Source organism: Apus apus, chromosome 17 (genome assembly GCF_020740795.1).
Source record: "Apus apus isolate bApuApu2 chromosome 17, bApuApu2.pri.cur, whole genome shotgun sequence".
Classification (NCBI taxonomy): domain Eukaryota; kingdom Metazoa; phylum Chordata; class Aves; order Apodiformes; family Apodidae; genus Apus; species Apus apus.
Window position 1 is genome coordinate 11,812,507 of NC_067298.1, and position 15,592 is coordinate 11,828,098.

At 44.0% G+C, this 15,592-nt stretch overlaps 1 protein-coding gene across 3 annotated transcripts in view; it reads right to left on the reverse strand.

The window, feature by feature from the left end:
- RPTOR (regulatory associated protein of MTOR complex 1) overlaps positions 1 to 15,592 on the reverse strand; it is a 127,721-nt gene that overhangs the window by 69,350 nt on the left and 42,779 nt on the right. For all 3 annotated transcript variants that reach the window (XM_051635129.1, XM_051635128.1, XM_051635127.1), the window contains 2 exons: positions 12,310 to 12,485; positions 6,045 to 6,104 (listed from right to left, as the gene is read on the reverse strand). In XM_051635129.1, the coding sequence (XP_051491089.1) occupies positions 6,045 to 6,104; positions 12,310 to 12,485 (236 nt within the window). The remainder of the gene's footprint in view (positions 1 to 6,044; positions 6,105 to 12,309; positions 12,486 to 15,592) is intronic.

Genomic DNA, 15,592 nt, shown 5'->3' on the forward strand with positions numbered 1-15,592 from the left:
TTCATTATCTCGCAGCTTCTGCCCCAGTCATCTTCCCTGAAGATGCTTTCTGATGCTTTTGAGCTTCTTACAAAAACAAGAAAAAGGAAAACCAGGAAGCCCACCCAACCAAGCAACAACAGACTCTGTCCTGTCTTGTCAATCCTCAGACACTCAAACACATCAACCCAACCTGGTGCTCTCAAGCACAGCTCTTTTCCCCCTGAGAAAGCATCAGAGAGAGGATGGGGAAGTTCCAGAAACATGCAGCCCACCTGGTAAGACATGCAACAGATTCAGTCCCCATGTGCCCCAGCTTCCCTCCTGCAGCAGGTTTTCAAATATTAAAAGTATCAAGCCAAGATGAAGCAAGTGCTTCCTCTGGGGCAACTTACTCCTCTCACGTGTAGAGCAGTGTTCTTCCCATGCAGGTTCAGATGAAGCAAATTCCATAGCAGCTAGAAATTAACAACTTATAAAAAATTCCTGTCTGTCTTGGTATCAGAGGAAAAACCTACGTATCTAAACCAGTGTTTGTTAACTGATCCCCACACAGGGCCACCCAACTGCTCTTGGGAGGATTCCCATCAGTGTTTGCATTGCAGAACACCCTCTGCAGCCAAACCAGCCCTTCCTAAGTCAGAATGTTAGCAATTAAGAACCAAAGTGATCCTTGCTGAGATTCCCTAGCAAGCCAGTTGCTGAGCTCAGACCATTTGATGGCCACTTTCAAGCCAGTTTTCAGTGGAAACAGCAAGAGGGTGTTCATGGCACAGTTTGAATCACTACATGAGATGCAGAGCTCTGCACACTGCTCATACCAAACTGTCTTTATTAAATGCAGATTGTGAGCTGGTATGTATCTCACTGATGGTATGAAGCAGGAATGAGAGGCTGAAATCCATAGTTGCTGCTAGCAGCCCAGCCTTGGAAACTCCTTGACACTTCAATAATCTCACAGAATCATAGGATCATTAAGATGGAATAAGCCCTCTGAGATGATCAAGTCCAACCTCCCTGGGGAACAAGGTATGCTGCTTCTCTTTAGTATTTAAAGATTTAAAATAACTAGGTAGTGTAGTATAGTATAGGTTTTATTTTGGATTTTAAAATGCATCTGCTGTTTTCCCACAACATGACTGTCCTTTCTAAAAGTTACTGCAATATCCCTAGAAAATCCAGCTACCTAGGAGGGGCTGCAGTCAAGAAGCAGAAATTAATAGGATGTCATTCTCACCCCAGGTGAGGTCATTTTCTTCCTGCCCTCATATACAGTCTGGGAGACACTCATTTTGTACCCAGCTCCAGTGTTCTGAAGATTAATGCTGCTCAGAGCTTTGAACCTCTGTATTACGTGTTAATGGGGAGGGCAGAGAGCGCAGGGAATGGCAGCAGAATGAAAGGCAATCCATTCCCATAATGGCACAAAACCCTACCTGAGCTTTCAGGTTTTGAGCTGGAACGAGACAGCAGCTATTAAAGGGCCTGGCAGCAGGGCAGCTCTCTGTGCACACAGGAATCAACTAAAGCTGCAGCAGTCAGCAGTAAGAATGGGCAGATGAAAATAAACACCATGTATTTTCTGTTCCTGGATGAAACTACTCAAAATCTCATCCCAGGAACTGAAGGACAGTTTGTAAAACTCCAGTGACAAGCTGAGTGACCCTTGGAAGGGATTTTTAAAATGGTATCACTCAATGACAGTTGATCTGAATCATTTTTGGGAATTAAAGTTTAAGCTTTCAAAGGCAATAGAAGAGTGATTCTTAGCTCTCAGATTGCATTCCAACATACTCTGAGGATGGGGATAGTTATGCACTTTTTTTTTTTTTTACAGCACCATCCATACCTCTCTTAAAGAAGTAGAGGTCACTTCACTGTTATTTTTGCAGAGTTCCACTACAACCATTTAATTAATGTCATTATTCAGAGGGTTACATCTCCCTTGCACAACATGCTCTTTCCAATCCATCCTGGCTGTAAACCAAAGCTTCTTTTAATTTCTCTTTGGGCATGCAGCTGCACCACTGGAAGGTTGCAAGGCTCCTGAAAGGAATTTTCCCCACGAGGAATACTGCTGTTGTCTTGATCTCACTTCTCCTGGTGTCTTTCACATTATGCCCTGACAATCAGCAAGAGCCTTTGACAGTAAGGACAAAGCAATCTTCATTTGTAGAAACTGTTCTGGAGGGAGGGAAAGAAAAGGAAGAAAGGGCAGGCTGTCTCAGCTGCTTGCTGCAATTTAACATCTCTGGACTCTCAAGTGCTTCTTCCATCAGCTTCCTGACAGATGCCTTTACAGAGACCTAAATCACGACAGTCTATTGTGAAAAGTGAGGACTACAAAATGTCAGGGTCACTGAAGAGCTCATGCAGGGTGTAACTATCAATGTCCTTGTCAGAAATTTAGCAAAATCCCATGAATCACTTTAATTACAGGGGAAGTGTTGGCTTCAAAGGATGCCAGGTTTTCCCTCTGGATGGGCTCCATCATTATCTCTACTGTTGGAACATAAGGAGTGTAACACTGGGACTAGACTTAGACTTCAGAAAACCAGAGGCTTTGGCATCGATATACACCTGCAAACATTGGCAGTAATTTTAGGCTTTTTTGGGAAAAAAAGTATGTATATCCCACATCTCATTCTTTCAGGAAAAAGGGAGAGAGTATATCCCAGAAAATGGTAAAAGAGGAAACAGGCAGGATACATCCTGTCAAAATGTCCTGAACTGGCAAGAGTTGCTTAGACAGGATCAGTGCAGTTGAGGTGCTCAAACACACTATGTCCTTATCCCAGAGTGACAGGGATGACACAGCTGTGCCATGACTGGGCTCTGAAACCTTGGCAAACTGCTCGAGAAAGACAAAACCTTTGAGGTTCTTAAATTATTTGTTCAGGAGAGCTGAAAGGCTTTGTACATGCGTGCTCAACTCAGTCATCCCCCTGCATAAAAGAGATGAAGTGTTGCCATGAAAACCATCCTCTGAGCACAGTCTTCACTACGTATTTACAACAGACTTTGCCTACACTAGAGACTTGACACCCTGTAACAATGAGGATAAAATTAAACAGTGCATTTCAATAAAACCAGATTTATTATGGAAGAGAAACTTTTCAGAATAACATTTTTCCTCAACTCCAGAGCTAATGAGCAGGACATCACCCCCCAGGCAGCCAGAGCAGCCCTGCTACACCGTGGCTAACACTGCTTCCTAAAGCACACTCTGACATATGCTCCAGCACACTCTACTGCATTTTCTGGAAGAAAACAAGGGGGCTGAGAGCTGCCTAACCTGGGTCTAAAGGCAAACTAAGAATTTTAGGTTTTCCACTATAAATAAAATAATAAATATAAAAAACCCCAGGCTGCAGGATTTCAGAATCTGGACTAGTGCACGTTTGATTAAATATCTACAAAGACATCTCCACTTGTGGCTGCTGTGATGACACAGGCCACAGTCCTGCCAACACTAGAACTGCCCTACTGCCTTCAACCCCCTTTAGTCACTTGCTCAAGAGAAAATTAAGAGCATTTTCCCTTTTAGCCCTGCTGCAAATAACAGAGCTCTTCCAGTCAAATGCCTCCTGCAGCAGGTTGCAAACCTCACCTCGATCCCAGCTCCTGCTGCACCTCCTGGTGCTTGCGTTTTGAGGCACCACTGCATCCTGATGGAAACACAGTTGCAGTTTTACATTTGGCCTCATTTGCTCTCCCAGAAATAGCAATTTTGTTTATTACACAGGGTAATGTGTGTAACACTGTTACCACTCACTTATCCAAACAAACCACCATTTCCAAGGACTGTCCCATCCCGGAGGCAACTGGCCAGCTCAGTCAGGAGGGCACCCACCAAAAGTATCCCCTATATTACAGTTTCATTTCTACATTTTCTTCAATGACATTAGTTTTGCCATGTGGCATCTTGGGATTTTATTCTCCCTACTTTATCCTTAAATTGGCTCCTGCTGAACCACTGCTCATCAATAACCCACAGACATTAAAGCATTAATAATTTCCAGTCAGTGACGTCTGGCAACACTTAGAGAGGAAACAAAACTAATTTTAGTCTCAAATTTGTTATTTCTGGCAATTTTAATAAATGGATTTTGTGCTGGTGAGTGACAGCCATGGGATGGGCTCTGCTCTCAGAACTAGACAGACAAGGCTCTCTCTGCTCCTGGCCTGGGAGCTGCCACCAAACAGGGCCCGTGGTCACAAACCCCTGGGAAAGGGACCTGTGGCACCCTATTCATGTGGTCACTTAAAAACACTGTCTTCCAAGCGGTCACACCAGAAGCATCTCAGGTCACTGGAATCTTTGTTTAGAGAAATCCCTCCCTGTGCAAAGGGAAAGCAACAGACCATTCCTGCTCTCCTGAGAAGGTGATTCCAGGAGGAGCCTAACACAGCAGAGCAGATTAAAGCATTCTTGTACCTCCCTGATTCTTGGCACCCAGCTTTGTATGCCCACCCTACACCAAGTCCAACAATCCCTTAGAATTTTTTCCCCAGCTCATTCCCCCCCGCAGCCACACACCCCTGTGACCAAGCCAGGGCCTGTGACCAAGCAGACAAGACCAGCCAAGGCAGGGATGCCTGGCAGGGATGCTGTCACTGGAGAGTCCCAGGAAGGAGCATCCAGGGGTTCCTGAATCCCTAGCCCTCCACCATCATCATTTTCCTTCCTTTTTTCTTTACATTGTACTGTCTGGCTCCAGCAAAGATCTCTGTTTCTAAACTAGGGATTATTTTGGCTTCCTCTCAGAAGATCTGTAACATAAATGCACATCAGGATCCACTACATTTATTTACCAGGATGCTGGTGCAGCCCAGATAATTACATCTGAGCCCTCCAAAGAAGGTGCAGCCTCATTTAGTCTCAAAGTCTGCAGCCTAATTGCAATATAAACTGCTTCAAAGACAACAAAATTATAAATTACAATATACACAGAGGCAATCCATGTCTATCTCAAGACTGTAATAAAAAATGTGTTTTCTGTAATTGATATATGCAGCAGATTAAGATCATGAGGTTTAAATATTTGATATCCACAGAAATCTACTTCTGGCATGCTTGTCATGACAACAGCCACTGAAGAATGCCTGTGAGCTGTGGTGTTACCAACAACAGTCAAGAACAATGAAGAAAATTATTTTTCTTGCTAGTAAACCATTATTTAAAAGAGTATTTAACCCCCACCAGCACAGCCCAATGTACAGTGAAGCCAGTTCTTGACTTCCCTGCCTCAGACCTTCATTGACCCTCACCATATGGTTTGATTAGATAGACTCTTGTAGCAATATGTTAATTGCAATTAACATCATATAATCATTATACTGGAACACATTTATCCAGTGGCCTGAGGTGATCTCAGTCCGTTCTGATGATGAGCCCACTAGCTCAGGAAGTACCTCTGCTCACCTGTCCTGTCATTAAGAATATGTTTCCCATTTAACAAAATAACAATAAAAATCCTAAAACCCAGCAGAGATTACAGTGGACAATTAGCATTATTTCACGGTCTGCCCTGTTTGCATAAACTGAAGTAGAATTTGAAGAAAAGTTGCCTTTGTTAATAATCAGTTGGCCTCAGCTGCCTGACGACCTGCAATCATGCTGAAACACTGCTCGGATGAAAGGACTGCACTGGTGTTAGGTCTGAAACACAGCAGCCCTAGCAGACAAAGAGCAGGAGGCCAGCAGAGTGAAGGGAAAAACTGTATTTTTGGTAAGTATTTTTCTGTTCATTAGTTGGTTTTGGTAACCAAATGCTCCTATGGTCAAAACCCATGTCAAAACCAGCCGCACCCGTGGCTTTTCCGTGCTGGACTCCCAGGAAGGCGGCCACAACCTGTGCCTGCAGAGGCCACTTCCCCGGGCGGCCCAGGCCAGGGCCCATTTCAGCAATGCACAGTGAGGTAAGAAATCACAAACACTGCAGCTGCAGAACCTGTGAGAAGCTTCTCAAAGAAATCTCCCCTCTGACAAGCAGGAGAAATGCCAGGAATAAAGAGGAAATGAAGAGCAACAGGAAAACCAGAAATGATAACATTTGGCTTACTTCTCTATCAAATCCAGCGTGACTCCTGGCACCAGTCTGACACTCTTCTGCATGCAGAACCTGCAGGGAAGGGAATAAAAATAAAACACACTAATTGAATATTTAATGACAAGGCTCTGTGGAAAGAATATGGAAGGAGGTTTCTTTATTACAGTGTTTTTGCTTTTATAATGGTGTTCGGGTAGAAAACTTCGCCACAGCATAATAAGAATCAAACAAAGCCCTTAATATTTGTCACACTCATGATTATGCGGCGATTTCCATCGTCAGGTGTCAAAACTGGGGTATTGTAGCTGTCAGAGTGACAAGATTTCCAGCACACAGCGTGTGGGAAAGGGCTCAGAGTCATCCAGCACAGCCCCTCGGGAGCAGCGAGGCGACACAAGAGCCGGGGAGCTGGATGCTTCTGGAATCATGATCAGCCTGGCTGGGTTTCCCTGAAGAGATCTGGCACCGCAGGCAGGAAAGCAAGAAAGGGAGGGAATGAGGGGGATGTGTCAAGTTCAAACACCCTAGCTATTTAATTAAAAAAAGTGCTGACTCCGTTTCCTCAGCATTACAAATATCAGTGCCTCAGGAACACCAGCCCTGGAAAATGCAGAGTCTCGTTAACACTCCCTGTGCCTGGGAAATCCAAGGTGTCACTAAAGCCCAGCAGGTGTGGGAAGGTGGCAGGACAACCAGTCCAGATTCCCAAGCATTTCTCTCCCAGTCCTCCAGGACTCCCAGGGGCACACTTTGTGGCCCAGAGGGCAGAAGTGGGAAACAACAGAACTAGGAAGAAGAAAAACAAGCAAATTCCACTTGATAAATTGCTTCCTCAGTGATACCCCTGCCTTCCCAGCCCATTTTCCCAGTACTCCAGAAATCCACTCTCTGTTCAGTGAAGAATTTACCCCTCAGTGTAACCTGTAAGCTGATATTTAACCCCTGTCCCTCATGCTGTGCCAGACCAAGAAGCTCCATGGGCACTGTGGGATCGGGAGGACCTGGCTGCCCAGGAAACCCATGTCCCACATCCAGCAGCAGCTGGAATTGCTGCAGCCAGAGCCCCTCTGCTCACCAGAGCCACAACACCCACATCCAACAGGCTCTTCTTCAGGTAAGGGAGAGAATAACTCCTTCTTTACAGACCAGATATGTAGAACCTGTTCTTGAAATCTTGAGGACCCTCCACAGTTTTCTTGCTGCATCCCCTGCCTGTGGGACATCCCTTATTGCCAGGAAAAGGGATGGGCTCTGAAAAGCTAAGTCGTCTCAGGCTGCTTTTCTGTTGTGTGCGTCATCCACCTTAAAAAAAAATAGTCATAAAGCTCTCTATGAACACTCCAGTGGGATCCCTAGATAATCTGCTAAAAGATAAAAACCTTACAGCACAGCTTTACAGAACCAGGCAGGGAAATACCCTCCCAAGCCAGGACTGCAGGCAGGATCCAGAACAGCAGAACTAGGCCATTGGAATCAGGCCGGAATCTCCCCACAGGACAGGGATGCCAAAGACTTTCTAGCTCCTCTGTCAGCGCCTCTACATTACAACACAGCTGAATGAGGACAGAGCCAGCACACCTTGGCGTTGTCACACATTTGCTTTCTATAAAGAAAAGAGAGTCCCACCTCTCAGCACGTCACACAGTGCTCTGTATTTCCTTGGGAAGCCTCATCCAGGCCATTAATCCACCTGACCTCACTCCCTCAGAAATATTGTACAGGCTGACACTGCTGCAGGACTCAGTGTGAAAAAGGATGAGCATCCTACCCCTGCTCAGCACAGCCTGGCTCCTCTGAGCTTGAGAAGGGCTGAGTAGGCTCTGGCCTGGCAGCTGCACACTTGCCACAGGGCAAACAAAAACATTAGGCTCCTTTTTCAGGGATTTCTCCTAAGCACAAGGCTTCTAATCACAGCTGGTTGGATTGGAGGTGGACAGCTTGCCCCACGTGTTCAGGACACACAACTTCCATCACTCCAAGGCTCTAACTGGAATGTCTCAAGTGGTGGTTGGTGTCACCAGCATGAACATCAGGTGAAATATGGTAGAGCTGCATGGGAACGTCCCAATAAACACCAGACAATAGAGGAGAAAACCAGAAATGCACATAACAATGCTCAGCTGGGCTCTGCTCAGGTACCACAGGAAGATTTTGAAACTCAGTTTAGATTTTCTGAAGAAATCTGAGACAGAGGATTGGCTCAGCTAGCCTCCCCCCCCCAAATCTCAAGCAGAAATGCAAAATAAATACATCAGAAAAAATAAAACCACTTCAAAAGTTTGGTTTAATTGACCGGATAAAAAAATCAGCCGTCACAGGCCAAGTTATTTTTCCTGTGCACCTACAAGCTTGCTAAGAGTGTCCTGCTGCACAACTGCATATCTGAAATTCCCCACTCTGAGAAGTTCCCAAACTTTTTGTAGCTTTTTTGGCATGGGAGTTTTCCAGCACTTTTCAGGAGCATTATTGCTCTATTATGAGTGGGACTTCGTGGTTCAGAGCCAGAAGGTCCTTAAGACAATTTCGACAAGCACAGCCTTCTCCCTGATGTGTAAAATTCTGAACATTTAATTGCAGCTTGTTTATGTCTTCAGGGAATGACGACAATAAAAGCCTGTGACTCACTAATGATCACAACTTCCAATAGACTTGATTTTTGCTTTCGGCAGCATGAGACATAGATTTGTGTAAAACTGCACCAAACACATCCTGATTCCTGCCTGTTCCTGCCAGAGCTGCATCCTCTTCCTGATCCACGCATATCAGTCATGGTTAACAATCCACACAGCTTATCCCTAAGCTTGTCTCACATGTGGCTATTTATAGTTTCAACAGATACCTGGAATAGAGCAGCTCACAACAGTCCCTGCATATGGGGACAGGCAGCACCAGGTTAGCCAGACTGTACACCCCGCACTCCTGAAACTGCCAGTAAGTTCCATGCACCACGTTCAGAGGGCTCTATTAACCTGTGTTTCCCTTCCCAGCATCAAGTTTTCTTCCCCTGAGATTAGACTGAAGTGGATGCATCTGTAACCCTATTTGCTAAGTGATTCTGTCCATCAGTTGTTTTCTTAAAATACCAAGCACAAAATGGGATGTATAGAAATTCATCAAACTTTTATTTGCCCATAAACTCAGCAGATGAAACCTTAACTGCCTGTCACTCCAGAATTGCAAAAAATGTTCTATTTCAAAAGCAATTCTAGATCAGCTTTAGTAAAAGAGAATTTTTAATGATAAAGGTTTTCACCTCCATGTTCAGTTAACTGTCTGCTTTGGGACACCAACATTCTGTTTGCACCAAACAGCTGGAATGCAGGAGTGGGGTCTTGCTGTGCTCCAGTAACAAGCTCTTAGTAGTTACAAGACGTGCATGGATAAAAACACATGGTAATAATACCAATCATCAGGCAATGTAAAAGGATCATAAACTTCAACAGGGAATATTGGAGAATGTTTTCTGTGTGCAGTAAGCAACACAATGACCACTGGATTGGAGCCAATAGGAAGTGCTTTCCTACCCAGCAGCTCACATGACACCTCCCCGCTCCAGGAGCAGCTGAGGTTGAGATTTTCAAACCCTTCCCCTGAGGTGCACTTTTACTAACGTGTTTCCTGTCAAACACAAAGGAGACACAACTTGGAGAATCTCTCATGCTTGTGGCAGGTGAATCTCTGATGAAGAACCTGCCTTGCCCACCCCCTCAGCCATGTTCCCATGGAGATGAAATAACAAGATTTCTGAACAGCTCATAATTACCAAAAACCCCTTTCTCTGTATAAGGAAACTGTGCATTAAGCACTGTTGTATAAAGCAGTATAAATGACTTTCTTCCAAAAAAATAATCCAGAGAAACAAAAAACAAAAGCCAAAACAAAAACCCCAAACAAAACCCCTCCTACAGAGCCACAGCATTTTCATTTTAAACATGACACAAGCAATGAAGCTTGATCCTGGGAACTGCAAGGGAGGGAGAACCCTCAAGTCCCAGTGTCAATAGCTTTCACTTCTCTCAGGAAGCTTCAGTTTGTTATAAACCAGTTAATCTTCAAAAGGCACCAACCAAAGCCCATGCTGAGGATTCTCACAAAGATTTAATGAATTAGTGAAAACAACAAAAATGAAGTGGTGTTACTGCCTGCACAGTATTGACTTAACACACATACACAACGAGTTATTCAGAATAACCACCAGGCTCAGCACACCCATCCTGCAAAGCAATTGTTTCTTGCTCCCCTCCACTGTAACATGGTATTTTGGTGAAAACATTTTCCCTTGAACCTGAACTTCAACCTCTGTTTGCTGAATCCTGTGTCACTTTTTATTTATTGGTTGTGAACTCCACTTCAACAAGTAATTTTTTCAAAAGCATCATTTGTATTTACAAAGTTGCATTCCTTGTCATCTGCTGATAGTCTGGAGCTAATCAGGTGGAACATTAAGTTAAATTTCCAAGTCTTTCTCCACAGATAAAACCAGCAGACACCCAAACTCCTTCCTGTTAGGATAGCACCGATCCAAAGGCAGCTTCATGAGAAAAGTAGTTCCCTGCAACCTTATTTTCCTGGTTATAAAACACAGGGTATCCCAAAGTTCCCCTATAGGAATTTTGCCACAAATTAATTTTCTTTAGCTTTTAAGAAGGATTTAAGCAGGCAGCTTGAGACTCTTCCAACAGCAGGCAGGGTTCAGAGGGAGCCACCACCACTCAGCATGGGGAGAAGCTCCACGTCAAGACAGTCAGTTCAGCAGCAAGGAGCTGTCAGGCAACAGCTATACTGGAAGTGAACCTCCTCCTTCCTTTCACCTGGCCCAGAAGGAAGCAAATCATTCCTTCAGGACTAGATAAGATTAAATGTCTCTGGCTAATCAGCAGGCTCAATCCTGTCGCATGCCAGGCAAGCGCTCACTGGTGAGTTGCGATGAGTTGTTAGTACAGCAGCCAGACTGGGAGCTTGGAAAAACAACATCATGCTCCATTTTGACAAAAAAAAAAAAAAAAAAAAAAAAGGCAGACAAAAAGATCAAAAGGATACTAAAGCTGTGAAAGGAGCACACACCTGCCAACTTATTCAGAGTTTGCTGTTCCTTGGCTGAAACTCTAGGCTAGTCTCCCACTACTTCAGACTCCTGGTCCATGACACCTGGGTCAGAAAAATCATTTTCTTCCCAGCTCTCAAAACCTTCCCTTGAAAATATGCCTAATGTCACTGAAGCTCTTTGCCCTGCTTTCCATAATTATCCAAGACTTCTGCCAATGTTTACAACAGAGACTCTCCTCTGTGAGAAAATACCCTGTGAGTTCACAAAATAAAAAATGGGTCAAAAAATCAAATGGATCTTCTGCTGTCCCCCACATGAGCAGAAGGCACCAGCAAAAGGCACTGTGTGTCTAAACCAGAACCTGGACAAATTAACCCAGTTTGTGCTTAGGGAAGTGAGAAAGAGTGTAAGAATTGACAGTTATTATCAGTATCTCCAAAAGATAGCTCACAACTCTTGAAGATGTGGGGACTCAATTGCTCACCCTTGTCTGCAACATCCATAGGCTCCCACCTATTTTAACCCAGTCTGGCAAATGACCCAAAGTTTTTCATTCTGGACCACACTCATAACCTTGAGAGGATCAAGTGGAATGTGCTGGCAGAAATTAATGGACAGAGGTCTGTACTACCTGGCTGCACCCACCAGGTTCCTCACACTGTGTCCTCAGTTGGCACCACAACTGCTTGTGATCCCTCTGGTGTTGGGTGCACATAGCTCCTCAAAAGCTACTGCTATCTGTAGCAGTCTTTTATAACTTCCTGCCTAATTAACTTGCTATATCATTCCATAACATCTTTCCTTTGTTTATTGCTCAATTTCTTTCACTACAGCATTATTTAATGCCACTGCATTATTTACAGCAGCTGCAATATTTGGAACACAACTTGCACAAAGGACACAATTCACAAAAAGTTGCACTGCATGATGTACTATTTCTGCCCTCTGAACAAGCAGATATTTAATTCCCAGAACAGTAAATCTCTTAATCTGAGCAAACCTAGATATTGAGCTGGAAACTAAAATGTAATCAGTAGAAGATAACAATACTTTCACCTTTCTAGTTCTGACTAATAAAACACTGTCCCAAATGCACAGCTCAAATCCCATCATTCAATATTGCAGAGAAACTTTAGGTGAGATGAAGCACTTGGATTAACAAATCTATCAGTTCAACAGACAGGTTATACAAATAATGCACTTGGCTTCAATCATGGGGAAGATACTCACCATCTCAGAGCAATTTTGATGGGTGTAGTAAGGCATGAGGTGAAAAGGTCTGCGGGCAGGTCGGGGATCATGGGCAGCAGCTCGTTGGCCTCGCAGGCTGCCAGCTGGATGCAGTTCTTCATGGAGGGGGGCAAAGGCATCTGAGCAAGTGGGTGGTTGGGGTTAATTGCAGCCACCTGAAGAGACCCAGGAAAGGACCCAACTGGTGAATTCAGTACAGTCAATTTTCCACACCACTTTGAACACAACCAATGAAGAGCTCATTGAAATGTTGATTAAGAGTATGATTTTGGAGACCAATAATTCACAGAATGATAAATAAAAATACTGTTTCCAGTGCCTTACTTGAAACAAAATTAAAACTTCAGCCACCTAAAACTTTCACATCACATTCAAAGGTTCTTACAGGAATAGGAGGGAAAGAAATGTAACACGTGGTGTGTTTGTTGCCCTTTCATCCAAGAGTCAGAAAGCAAAGCCCCATCCCAGAGGTCTGCAGGCTGTGCTCTCCGTAACAGCAGCATCTTCTTTCAAAGACCAGCACTTCAGCCAGTTGCATTTTTAAACCACTGGAGTAAGGTGATGCAGTCGACTAACAAACTCATTCTTTACCACCTTTATACACCAAAACTTCCATCTATCTGAAGAAGAAATCTATTTGGTGTCTCAGAAGGGTCGATGGGGAACAGAATGCTCGTGTTACCGACGCAGAGCCTGGCACAATCATACACTTCTTCTCTAGCAAAGCAACCTGGGAAGCTATGGAGAAGTTCCTGATGCTAGTTCACAAATTCTGCAACCTAGTAAGTTTTTTGATTCTTTAAATGTATTTTTTTTTTCTCCCTTCTAATCCCAGAGGCAGCAGTGACACACTTTGGCTTTCGCAAGTCATCCAAATTAGCTAAGACTTGTCCTCGCTCTCAGCTGAGTTGTGCTGCTTCAGCAAGGACTCATGCCACACCTTGGGGGACAGGAAGCTACACCTAAGTCCTCACTTGTCCTCTAGTGATATCTACACTTAATAAATCTTAAGCTGTATGCTAATAATAAAAAGAAGGTAATTAAAATACCGAATAGAACTTTTGAGGAGAAAAGCATGAGAAACAGTGTGGAAAAGCATTAGCTCTTCACAAATTTACACACAAAGCAGGCAAACTGCTTAGCCATGGCTGTTCCCTTCCTGAAGAAAGACTCGCCCTCTGGGCATCCTCATAAATGGGCTCTGTAGGTGGGAGGTACATTTAGATGGATTTTCTGCTTTCTGAGTAGTGTGAGGCACTGATGACTGGGCACTTGCCATGGTCTGGCAGTGTTCCTGGGTTCAGGGAAGTGTCTCATGCTCCAAGACCTGCTCTCTTGGCTTCCACATAGAAAGGCAGATTATAGAGGCTGTGACACAGGCAGTGCAAATATTTGTCCATTAGGAGATGAACTATTAACAACCATAAATGAACATTCAATACCAGCTACTAATTGCAGATCTTCTCAGACTCCTAGGGATAATGATGTGCAAGCCAAGCTTTTACAAGAAAGGGCAAGGGGGGAGGGGGGGGGGGGCGGGAAGAGAGGGTCCAGTAAAGCCCACTACAAACACTTATTTTTGCATCCTTAGAACATCCACTAACACCAGACTTTCCAGACTGCTTAGTTCCCTCACAAATGTAAATTTTTATTAGGGCAAGATAACAAATAAGTAGAAGGCTAAAGAGTAAAAAACAAACTGGCAAAAATGTACTAATTCACAACAGTAAGAACAGTGAATAAAGTATGTAAAGTGACCATGTACAAAAGGTTATCAAAGTTATCAATATGCACTTAGCTACAATCTTTGATTGTGGTGGGGTTTTATACGCCAGCTGTTTCTGTAAGCAATTAATTAGATGTGGGCCTTACAGCAGCCACAAGGAACTCAAAGCTTCCTTCAGCAGAAACAGTCCCCAGGCAAAGTCAGGCCTGTTTTCTGTGTAAGCTTTGTAAGTAAAAATCCCTTATTACCGACAGAGTTCTTGTTGTGCTACTTATTGTTATTTCAGGGCAACTGATAATCCACAGCCTTGCAGACAAATTAATAGTGGTAATACAAATTTATCAATTACACTGAAATATGCTGTCACTCCTGCAAGATGGTAATTAATTTGTTCTGAATACAACCCCCCCTGCCCAAGCTAAGGAGCACTCAGCTTTGCCGCGCTCCGTCTGTCCGGGGGAAGCGCCAACGGATCTGCAAGTTGTAAGGCTTGTAATTAACGGGAAGGGGAACAATATGTGTGTTTTACTGTTCCTGAAAACACTTCTGTACCTATTAATTAGGCTGAGGAACAAGCACTTGACAGAAAACCAAGCCTTTTTTGAATTAACAGCCGTGTTCCAGGTGAAGTTGGGAGGAACTCTGCCCCAAGACAGAATCCAGCAGTTGTTCTTCCAAGCGCTGACCAGACCTGCAGCCTCACACAGCTCCTGCTGTGAGAATCCTCTGCCCCTGGGGAACACAGCACTGCAGCTACAGGAGAGATGTTCCTCTCTCCCAGCAGATGGTGGCTTAGAAAAATTCTCCCCCCAGACACAGTGCTGTGCCAGAAGACATTCTGCTGTGCTGCTGTTAAGCTAATTTTTTTTTATTTCTTTTTTGCGAATTAATTTTGAAGAAGGAAAAATAAAAACTTTGAGTTCCTCAGCTCCAATTAGGACTAGTTAGTCATGTACCCTGCTAGAGGGGAAACCAAACAGGCTCCCACCACAACATCCAACTCCTACGTGGGGAATAAATGGAGTCAGTTCACAGCTGTAAGGTGTGTGGTGGAAAAATTCACACAACAAAGCTGAAAATGAAGAAGTTGTATCATGCAGCAAAACACACACCAAGGAGACATATGTCAGCCTTCACTTCTGAATGTCTCCAGTGTGGCCTGAAGACAGCAGACCTTTGCTGTATGGAACAAGTATGAGCCAATGTCACATACAATTAGACAGAAAGTTTATCAGAAATAACCAGCCTAGTGTTTTATCATTGTTAGCACAGCACTTAAAGTGCCTGCTTGATGCTCCAGAGCTACAGTGTATTTTTATACCCTCACAGAGTCACCAGAGCTGGCTAATTACTAAGAATGGTGGGGACTGGCAGACTTTATTAGCTTAATTGTTGCCCTACACAAAGCTACAACAAATGACAAAATAATCTTCACATCTGTCCATCCCCATCCCAAAACACAGTTCCAGCTGAACTGGCTCTGGCATCTTTAGAGCCAGTTCCTTTGCCTTCACCCCCCTCCTCAGAGAAGCACCT